This window comes from Peromyscus leucopus, chromosome 5 (genome assembly GCF_004664715.2).
Source record: "Peromyscus leucopus breed LL Stock chromosome 5, UCI_PerLeu_2.1, whole genome shotgun sequence".
Lineage (NCBI taxonomy): Eukaryota > Metazoa > Chordata > Mammalia > Rodentia > Cricetidae > Peromyscus > Peromyscus leucopus.
The window spans coordinates 69,905,762-69,917,426 of NC_051067.1; the positions used below are offsets into that span (position 1 = coordinate 69,905,762).

General features: G+C 40.3%; 1 protein-coding gene across 1 annotated transcript; it reads right to left on the minus strand.

Moving 5' to 3' along the window:
• Nucleotides 1–4,698: 4,698 nt before the first annotated feature.
• LOC114693926 (serine/arginine-rich splicing factor 11) lies at nt 4,699–7,126 on the minus strand. Its single transcript, XM_028870486.2, has one exon. It carries the CDS (start codon nt 7,060–7,062, stop codon nt 5,632–5,634), a length of 1,431 nt encoding a protein of 476 aa, XP_028726319.1. The 5' UTR covers nt 7,063–7,126; the 3' UTR covers nt 4,699–5,631.
• Nucleotides 7,127–11,665: the final 4,539 nt, after the last annotated feature.

The window sequence follows — 11,665 nt, forward strand, 5'->3', positions numbered from 1 at the left end:
ACACAACCATCTGCCAGATTTCATTCCTCTGAGTACTCTTTGGGTTACATGCTGCTGGTAGTGGAATCTGATTGTAAAAAGAACAAATAGGACATTTCCTTATAATTTCCTTAGCTTGTTGCCAGGTTATGGAAAAATCCTTTTGAAAGTTTTACTATTGACATTTTTTTATGAAATTCTGAGGCCTCCAGCACATTTCCTATCAATAATTTATGGATCTCATCATTATCTTGTGCTAGAGGGCCGGGAAGACCCTTATGGGATCAGATATGAGTTATATATAAAGGATGGTTCCTATTCCTGATTATATCTTGTAACTGAATAAATAACAAAGTTAATTCTGACTCATCAGGGATAAATTCTGCAGTCTCAATATGTAAGACCACCCTTTCAGTAACTATGTGAGAGGTTCAGAAAAATCCTTTAATACCAACAGAATAGCATAAAATTCTGATTTTTGAAGTGAATTATAAGAACTTTGAACTTTATTTAAATTTTCTGACTTGTAACCTGTCTTTTCTTGTATTTTTTTTTTTTTTTGCATCTGTATAAAATGTACGGGCTCCAGATATGGGTATTTCCTGAACAATTTGAGGCAGAATCTAATCAGCTCTCTTTATAAGTTGAATTCTATCACTTTGGAAATATTTGCTGTTAATATCTCCCAACAAATTACTGCAAGCTCTTTGACAAAGTTCACTTTCTGCCCACAATTTGTCAATTTCATCCTTAGTTAAAGGTACTACAATTTCTGCTGGTTCTATTCCTGCTAATTGATGAAGTTTCAATTTTTTAAAAAAAAATCAAGTCAGAGATCTTTTCCATATAAGTTTTTAATTTTTTACTCTGTTTAGTTGGTAGAAATATCCATTCTAATATATCTTTCCTCTGCATTAAAATTCCTGTAGGATAATGCTTAAAGGGTAAAATAACCAAAATGCAATCAAGCTTTGGATCCACACAATCCATATGTCCTTCCTGTACTTTCTTTTCCACCAAGGCCAATTCTCTCTCAGCTACAGCTGATAATTCTCTTGGACTATTTAAGTCCTTGTCACCTTCTAAGGTTTTTGAACAAATTACTCAGTTCATCATTTTTTACCCCAACAATAGTTTATAGATGAGAAATGTTTCCAAATAATCTTTGAAAGTCGTTAAGAGTCTGTAGTTCTGTAGTCGATCTCTCCTAATTTGCACCTTTTGGGGTTTAATTTTTTTGTAGACCTATTTTATATCCTAAATAATTAATAGAATCTCCTCTTTGTATCTTTTCAGGAGCAATTTGTAATCCCCAACAAGGCAAAATTGTCTTTACTTCTTCAAACATACTTCTAAAGTATCTGCATTTGAATCAGCTAGTAAAATATCGTCCATGTAATGATAATTTATAGATTTGGGGAATTGTTTATATATTACTTCCAATGGCTCTTTTATAAAATATTGGCACAGGGTTGGACTATTTAACATCCCCTGTGAGAGAAACCTCCAATGGTATCTCTTGACCAGCTGTGAATTACTATAAGTAGGCACTGTGAAGGCAAATCTTTCTCTGTCTTTTTCTTGTAAGGGTAATGAAAAGAAACAATCTTTTAAATTGATAATTTAATTATAAAAAGACCATCCTTTAGGTAATAAAGTAGGCAAAGGAATTCCAGATTGCAGAGAGTCCATTGGCTGAGTTACTTTGTTAATTGCTCTAAGGTCTATTACCATTCTCCATTTACCAGATTTCTTTTTAATAACAAATACATGAGAATTCCAAGGGCTGGTTGATTCTTCAATATGCTGAGCATTTAACTGCTCTTGTACCAGCTCTTCTAAAGCCTGCATTTTCTCTGTTGTTAAAGGCCATTGCTGAACCCCTACAGGTTTGTCTGTTAACCATTTTAAAGGTAGAGCAGATGGTGTCTTTGAAAGATCAGCAGTTGTGTCCTGTTCTTATACAATCTGGATGTACAATCTGGATGGCCGGTGACTTCTCTTTATAATAATTATACCTCCTAATATTTCTCTCAGAAATGTGTTAGTTTATGGTTTGTTTCTGAGGTTGGAGGAATGTTAATCTGAGTATTCCATTGTTGTAATAGATTACAGCCACATAAATAGCTATATTAGTCACATATGGCTTTAATTTTCCTCTCTGTCCTTTGGCCTTATACATTCAAGCCACTTATGCTCTGCTTCACTTGAGATAATGTTCCAATCCCTGACAGCTAAACATTTACCTCCTGAAGAGGCCAGTTTGGATGCCAAAATCCTGGTGCAATTATTGTAACATCCACACCTATGTCTACTAAACCTTCCAAGAGAATGTCATTTATTTGTATTTTTAATTTTGGTCTTTGTTCATTTATAGAAGTTTGCCAAAAAATTCTCCTTATGGTTCCTCCTGAATTTCCTATTCTCTCTGCTACAGCTGTTCAATCACCCTGAGCAGCCTGGTTTATTCCAATATGTATTTGGTTATTTAATTGCTCTGAGAAGGGGTTTCTTCTATGATGGCAGGAAAGGCCAGACTGAATTTGATGTGGGGGCCTGCATGAGGTCCCTCTGGGAGTTTCCAGATGGCAGAGGCAATGGATTACCTTGTCTGTCCCTTGTTGATCTACATTCATTGGTCCAATGTTTACTCTTACCACATCTTCTGCCTAATCCAGAAGGGAGGAGCATTCTGTTGCTATTGTTCCTTGAATAAACATTCTTTCTAGGAATGCCCTGTTTACACTCCCTTTTCAAATGGCCCTGTTTACAGCAACCAAAACATCTGACATTGTTTTTCCTCAAAGCCTTTGAAATTACCTGTGGCCTCCACACACATCCTCATAAGGCAAAGGTAAACATGTGCACATTCATTTCAAGACAATTTTCCACATTTTCCATTCTCATGCCTTGAGAAAGATCTATTTTACTTCATAAAACACTGTCTTCCACACTCTGGTCTGCACATCTCATGTGAATTTTTTCATGGAAATCACAAGAACTGAGGAGCTAAAGGATGTTACATGCAAGATTCTGGTGACATCTTTTGGAGTTTCATCAAATTGCCATTGTGTTGTCTTCATTTTCAACACTATGGGCAGCTTCCCTTCAACTGACCTGTTGGTGAGGCAATCATAGCCACTTCAGCTACAATAATATTAAAGGACTTTCATGCTTTTCCTATCATAAATAATATTATTAGTTCTCAAAATTGAACAAGATTTCACTCCTTAATTTTTCTCTATTATAGGCCATTCATTCTGTGTCAGTCACCATGTAATACCTTAGTGCTGACCATTAAAAATTTTGACTTTCAAATACTATGAGAAATTCTCACTATAAATGAAGGTGTTATTTTTATATACTCAATCATTTTGACCTCTATCTTAACTCAAATTTCTTCTAATACTCAATAGTTCAGAGTCCTGGGTCTTAAAGTTATATTCTGCATTCTTGTGGCATCTCAATTTAATTTTTTTCTTTGAATGGACTGATGGATATGTTGGAAGAACCAGTCACCTGCATTGTGCTTCCTGAGGATTTGATCAGCACTATTTTTGGACATCCTCTAGTTGGGGACCTAAATTACTAAAATGTAGATAATGGAATGGTTTTATACTATGTCAAACATTTCCTTATCTGTTCTCCTTTCATAAAGAAAGCCCCAAACTACCTAATACAGACTTTAAATTTCCCATCTAACAGAGGTTATGAGGCTCCAAGCTCATGACACAATTATCCGAAAAGGTATAACATCTAGGATTTATTTTTAACTCCAGAAAATAGAGATCTTTTGGCTGGTGTATCCTGCCACGTAGGCCTTCCAATTTCCAGCATGAGAAGACAGCTTAGGGCTTTAAAAAAATAAGCAAGGGGTTTGGATTCCTGGATATGGGATTCAGGTTCCTGGATTTGGATTTACAGCTAAGCCTCTGTATGACTTTTCTTAAGAATACACTAGATAACACTTAAGAATACACTTCTTTTTTTTTTTGTTTTGTTTTGTTTTTTCAAGACAGGGTTTCTCTGTGTAGCTTTGTGCCTCTCCTGGAACTCACTCGGTAGCCCAGGCTGGCCTCGAACTCACATAGATTCACCTGGCTCTGCCTCCCGAGTGCTGGGATTAAAGGCGTGCGCCACCACCGCCCGGCCAAGAATACACTTCTTAAGAAAGCACTAGATTAAAAGCCTCTTTGCTAAAGGCTCTAGCTTTTAGATTACCACAGTTTAACAGGTCTTTTCAACCATATGTTACTGAATCCCAAGGTATATTGCGGAAAGTTCTCACCCAGAACTTTTGGTCAAATTCACCAATCCTGTGAGATGGATACACGGGAGGGGTAGTAGAGGGAGGGAGAATGTGAGCCTGGTTTGGAAGCCTAAAAGTGGCCTGGATGCATGAGGTATATATCCTCAATGACTACGGGTTATATGTTGATTACTATCAAGGTTGTATGCTGAGAGCATATTTACTATTCTAGCAATATGCAAAATTCAAAGCATGTCTGTAACATGAATCTTTTTTTTTTTTTTTTGAGTTTCAGGGTTTTATTATCAAAGTCCTATAAAACAATTTCAGAAACTGTACATCAACATGGCACAGATGGTAGCCTACTTTTGTTTTTTACTGCACAAAAGTGAAGCTTATAACTCCTGTAACTAAGAAAACAGTTATCTACCTAGTCATATAACATGAAATCACTGTGCATAAGATACCACTGCAATCAAAGTAACACAAATTTATTGGTTTTGTACAACTTGAGATCAAATAAAAGTACATTATCAAGATTTGTCGTATTTTAAAAGCACATGAAGGTCAATTTAAAATGCACCACCACCTCCTCTTGTTCAACAGTGAGCTTTAAAACAAAAGTTGAAAACTGAAAATCAGGACAAGGTCATTTTCTTCTGGTGATGGACTGGATAAGCAGGTTGCGTTCACTGGTAGAGATGTGAAATAAATTATTGGAAAAAAAAAACATAAGTAGCTATGAAAAAGTGAACAACTCTAATTCAAAACATCGTATCTTACAGCCAGTTTTGTTTGAAATTTTTTTTCCTGTAATTTAAAGCCTACTTAGCCATCAAAAAAGGTTAGTGCATATATAACCTTTGAAAGTTAAACAAAGCCACAAAAATTTAGCCACGGCTCAAAAGGCTTATCTATCACAAATGCTTGTTTCCAGATGTAACTCTAAGAATGTTAATTTGTCATGTCAACAAGTAAGACCATTAAGTAGGTCACCGTGTTGGAGGGTTTCATGACACTTGGGGTAACATGCAATCAGTGCATTCCCTACATGGCTCTATCACGGCAAGGACTCAAACTCTAGAAATACTCTAAGTGAACGCACTGAGGATCATACGACAGAGACAATCCATGCCTGCTGGAGATGCATGCAGCTGTTCATTTGTGTTAGAAGCAGCAGTTGCACAGCTGCTTGGTCACGCAAATGGATATCACCATGGCAGTGCTGGTCACCCAGGTACCACTTTCTAAAAGCTTTTGCTGTAAAGAACTAGAGGTCACAATCGGGTGTTCTGCAGCCATTGGTAATGTGCAGCTGTATACACTTAGGTGAGATGAACACACACAGCATTAGGTATCATGAGGAATGATACCGAGGACCATCTGCAGCTAGCTTCAGAGGCTCAGTCACTCATATCCATGTCTTCTTCGTGGTGATCATCCCCATTCACTTTGGACTCTCTCAGGTCACCCATCCCCTTCTCCACAGAGCACTCCTTTGTTTTAGGGGACATTGCTTCTGTTGGTCTCTTCTCCTCCTTCTTCTCCTTCTCGCTGCCATAGCCCTGCTCTTCTTCATCATAATCCCGTGTCACCTGTTTGATGTCTTTGTTGCTCTCAGACTTCCTTTCGCGCTCCTTCTCCTTGTCTTTGCTCCTCTTCTTTTTACTTGTTGATCGTTCCCTTTCATCCCTGCTTCTTTCTTTGTCCTTATCTTTTTTCTTCTCTTTTTTATGTCTCCGTGGAGATGGTGAGCGAGACAGCTTTCTTTTAGGAGACCTGGGCTTTTTAGGAGATCTTGTACCACTCCTGCTTCGCCGTCGTCGTCTCTCCCTGCTTGCACTCCGAGAGCGTCTGGCTGTACTGTAGCTTTTTGGTGGAGTTTTGGAACGTTTCTTTTCTTTATCTTCTTTCTTTTTGTCTCTGGCTTTGGACGTGCTCCTTGACCTTCTACCCCTCTCTCTGGAATGAGATCGTCTCCGTCTTGGACTTTTGGATCTCCTTCTACTTCTCGACTTGGAGTGTGACCGCCTCCTTGACCGGCTTCGTGACCGCCTGTGCCTGGAGGATGAGGGGGTCCTCCTCCTCCTCGGGCGCGACCTTGATCTCGAGTGTCTTCTCTTTTCTTCCTTCTTGTCTGGCTCAATAGCGGCAGAAATCAGGGATTGGGCCTCACGCACCCTCTTCATGGCTTCCTCTATTTCTTTACTAGAGGTGTCTGACTTCAGACTTGGTGAAACAAGACCAGCAGCTACATGATTCAATTTGGGATCAACAGTACTCATAAGCTTCAACAGCTGGTCTGCAGCAAGAGACTGAGAGTTCAAGTTTGTTCCTGGAAGCCCAAGAGCAGCAAGGGCAGGATCAAGAGCTGGAGCTCCCAATGCAGCCAGGGGAACAGCGCCAATCTGGGTAAGTGGGTTGGGGGTAGGCAGGAGTCCACCACCAGGCAGAAGGCCTGCCACTGCATTAGCTGGTGCCAACAGAGACAAAGCCTTAGTCTCATCAGGAATAACTCCTTCAGCATATGGTACGACTATCAAAGCTCTGTCAATGAACACAGTGTTTGTCAGATGCTGTGCCACAACTGCTGAGTCTGGATCATGGAACTTAACAAAGCAGACACGAGAGGAGACTGGCAAAGGCGAGTCATCCGGCGGGAAGAGGCGCAGCTCGTCGATCTTGCCCAGGAAACCGAAGAGCGTCCGCATCTGCTCAGAGCTAGCGCTCGGGGACACGTTGGTCACCTGGATCACCTCGGTGCCTCCGCCTGGTCCGCCGCTGGGGCCGGGGCCGGGGCCCGGCGCGCTGGGGACCACGGCCGTGCTGCTCATGGCGCGGGCTGCCTCCCGAAAGAAGTTTCTCCTCAGTGTGAGGCTGCTGAGGGCAACGGAAGAGTTTGTCGGTCCTACGGCCCCGGGAGCTGTAACATGAATCTTAAAAGGTCTTGTTAAGCCGGGCGGTGGTGGCGCACGCCTTTAATCCCAGCACTCGGGAGGCAGAGCCAGGCGGATCTCTGTGAGTTCGAGGCCAGCCTGGGCTACCAAGTGAGTTCCAGGAAAGGCGCAAAGCTACACAGAGAAACCCTGTCTCGAAAAACCAAAAAAAAAAAAAAAAAAAAAAAAAAAAAAAAAAAAAAAAAAAAAAGGTCTTGTTAATAACAAATCTGGAGCCAGATATTGGGGTGAAAGCTGAAAGATCAGAGAAATAGAACAAGCTACAGCCAATCTCAACTTGCCAACTCCTCAGCCAATCCTGTTTCCACGAATCCTCAGACTGAAAGCCTCTGAGTCCTCACCAGAAAGGGACTTAGCTGAACTGCTGCTGCCATTAGCTTACCTCCAGAAAATCCTCGGTCTAAAGAGAGTGACTTCCTGTTTCCTCATGCCTTATATTCCTTTCTGTGTCCCGTCATATTACTTCCTGGGATTAAAGGCATGTGTCCTTCCCAGTACTGGGATTAAAGGTGTGCCACCACTGCCTAACTGTTTCCAGTGTGGCCTTGAAATTACAGAGATCCAGGCAGATTTCTGCCTCCCACGTGATAGGATTGAGGGTGTGTGCCACCATCGTCTGGCCTCTATGTTTAATCTAGTACCTGGCTCTGTCCTCTCATCCCCAGATAAGCTTTGTTGGAGTACACAATATATCATCACACATGTTATTCCCACCATCCCATTCAGTGACTAACTGTGAAATTGGATTTCTGAATTTCCATGGAGGAAATGCTATGTTTATTATAATCCTAGCAGTATAATCCTAGCAATGCTCCTATTAGTCGTTAGATCTTATGTTCTTAACAGATGCCTTAATTTTATCTCTCCTGGTTTACAGTTGATCTTTCTCCATGTATCTTCCTTCATGTAGCTCTCTAGTGTGGTGGTATTGTGTTCCCTGAAATATTGTGCACTCTAATAAACTTATCTTGGGTCAAAGAACAGAACAGCCACAATATTAAACATAGACGTTAGGCAGTGGTAGCACATGCCTTTAATCCTAGTATTCCAGAGGCAGAGATCTGCCTGGATCTCTGTGAGTTTAAAGCCACACTGGAAACAGCCAGCCATGGTGACTCATACCTTTAATCCCAAGAAGTGAGCCTTTAATCCCAGGAAGTGAGAACAGAAAACAGAAAGGTATATAAGGTGTGGAAACCAGGAACTAGGCTGGTTAAGCTTTTAGGCTTTTAGCAGCAGTTCAGCTGAGATCCATTTGGATGAGGACTTAGAGACTTCCAGTCTGAGGAAAGAGGATCAGCTGAGGAATTGGCAAAGTGAGGTGGCTGTGGCTTGTTCTGTCTCTCTGATCTTCCAGCATTCACCCCAATACCTTGCTCCAGGTTTATTTTCATTAACAAGACCTTTTAAGATTCATGTTACACTCTAGGAGTCAATTCTGCATTCCTTTGACAGTCTTCCAAGGCCTCAAGGTAAGCAAGAGTTGAGAACACTGAACCCTTCTAATTCTCCTTTTTAAAATAGTTGTATGGTCTCAGCTTGGGGTGGAGCAGGGCTATTATGTGGCTATTTGATGCAAGCAAGCATGTAGATCATTGGGATGGACCCCTATTCATAATAAGAAGCTTGTAAAACCAAAAAGTGCCACTGCAGGACTCTAGCTACTGTTCAAAATAATGAGATTTGAGTCCAATCACTGGCTCTGAGTAGAGATGTATCATTTCAAGACACCCAAGGAAAGTCATTAATAGACAACTATGTAAGCCTTTTAAAATTACTGGCTTTTCTGGAAGCTTTCTACTAAACAAGGAATTACTATTGGTTCTTCTGTGAGAGTCAATATAACTGGTCTGTCAATCATCTGGACAGGGAACAAGCCATAGGAATATTAGTCTGCTCCAGAGGCTTAGAAATAGTATGAGGTCTGCCTACAATGTAGGTCAGTGCAATGGTTTCTGTGGTCTTTTTCTACCCCCAGCTCTCAAGAGTGTGCTCTTCTATGCAATAATCCACCTTCTACAATAGTGTGTGTGTGTGTGTGTGTGTGTGTGTGTGTGTGTGTGTGTTTATATATGTGTGTATCAGAATGTCCAGCAAACAGCAAAGGAAACAAGAAGTTCTTCTGTTTGCTCCATTGTTAGTCTTAAGTCACCTTTAAGTCGTGTCCCCAGCTCATCCATAAGTGTTCCAACCATGAGTGGTTGTTACTGTTGCTGGGGTCTTCACAGCTCTGATGATTCCAATATCCACAATTTTCCTTCCATTCCTTGGTCCCTCCATTCCTTAAACCCCTTTTCTTTGTCTTTCTCCTCTTCAATTTTACTCATACTCACCTTCAGGGTGAGACCTCAGATTTTATCATTCTCAATAACCTACCCTTTTGCAAATCAGTTGGAGCATCTCCTCTCTAACCGCACTATTTTTCCTTGTTACTTTTCTCTGATTTTCCAGCTAACTGGGCACACACTCCACTGACAGTTCCTCTTGTCACTGTAGCTCTCATTGTCCTCACTTCTCTGTTTACCCTACCTAGCATTTATGATCCTTCATTATACCTTTTCTTCTATAATCCTGAGGAAGAATGGTTCTCTTTCCATTTTACTTTCTTATCAAAAGTTTGAATCTTGGGAAACTCTGGCTCTCTACCTATTCCATGCCTTTATGTATTGTTAAAACACAAAAACCATGTGAGCTGACTTAGCTACATTCTGGGCCACTAACTTGAAGTGTATCTTTGTGCTGTCCAATACACCCTCTCACTTTAAAAAAATATGTTACTGACTTAGGCATCCATGATGCACTTTCTCCACTCTTTTAAATATCTAAACGTCTTCTCCTTAATTGTAGTTGCTAACCTTGATACCTTTTCTTCTGAGAAGTACAATTAATTACAAAAGACTTGTCTAGTCTTCCCCACAACTGTATACAGTAATCTATACCATCTACACTCGGGCCATACACCTTCCTTCTTTCACTGATGCCACTAGTAAGTAGAGGTCCCTATCTAGGCCAATGTCTGCATTTGACTATTGGATGCTAATCCCTCTTGCCTATGCCAGGATGCAGTGTTGGCTGCTGGCCTCCATCTCTCCCACAGCCTTCATTCTTCTCTGCATTATTCCCGTCAGCAGATGTGCATACTATAATACCTTTCTTTACTGAAAACAAATCGTTTCTCAAATGCATAATTCCCTTCCAGGTATTGCCTCATTTCTGAGAAATACATTACAGAGAAGATCCTCATAATATATTCCATTTTCCTTTATGAAGTTATAAGCAGCTTTGAGCATATATGCATTTACAGTTAAATGTTCATTCCTTCTTAAATTTTTTTACTTTCAATTATCCCCTTCCTTTTACTCTTACTCCAATGAGTGTTTCATCTTCCACTACAGTGAATGAACTCCAGTCAGAGTCACCAGTGATAACCTCAGTTATTTCAAAGACCATTGGCTTTTTTCAGTCTCTGTCTTTTTTGCTGCATAAGCAACATTTGACAAGGTTTATTACTGTTATTTGCTGTTAAGACACTCCTGGGGTTACCTGCTGGACCATCATTCTCTTTTGTCATTCTTTTTACCACACTGCTGCTTCTATTCATGCTTTATTCTTTGTACTGTGTAGTGCTCCAGCCTCTAAAAAAAGGGGGGCTCCTGTTTGCAGCCTCTTCTTTTCTCTATATCCACTCTCTCAATATCATCAAGTCCAATGGATTCAAATGCAGTCTAGTTTGTGACAATTTCCAAACATGAATCTACTTTAGACCTTCTTTCCTCAATGTCAATCATCAAGGAGACCCTTTCTACTACTTTCTCCCACCCCCTTTCTACTACTTTCTCCCACCCAATCATCCCAGAACTGTGTATGTTTTTATCTAGATGCCAGCCTGAGTTTTATTTAAAAGCACATAATGTGCAAAAGACTGAGATACACTTATCTTGTTTGAGGGGTAACCTGAGAAGCATCATAAAGGGATGGGGAAGTGAAATTGTTTTGTTTTGTTTTGTTTTAAACCCACCATAGAAGATACTGATTCAGAAAATCCTCTTCAGAAGCATATAAGAACTGTCACAGCTGATCTCCAGGGTCAGGCAGTGTGTCCTGACAATGCATAATCGTCTACTGATTCTTTCATTGCTTATCTTCATCCACTGGAATATAAGCTTCCCAGGACAGGTACATTATCAGCCTTATCTATTGGTATGATTTCAGCACCTGAAAAAAATCATATGACATGTACTAAGTATTTGATAACAAACAAACAGTTGGAAAGGTCTCTAAAAGTCGAGACCCACTGTTTGATTGCTTTAATCAACTTTCTTGATATGCAACCAAATACACAGGTTTTGAGTGTAGACTTTGATGCGTTTTGAACAATGTATATAAGTAATAAATTCATATATCAAGTGTTGGACATTTCCAACTCCTCAGACTCCCGTGCCCCTTTCTGGTCACTCCTTCTGACTTAGGTGACCGCCAA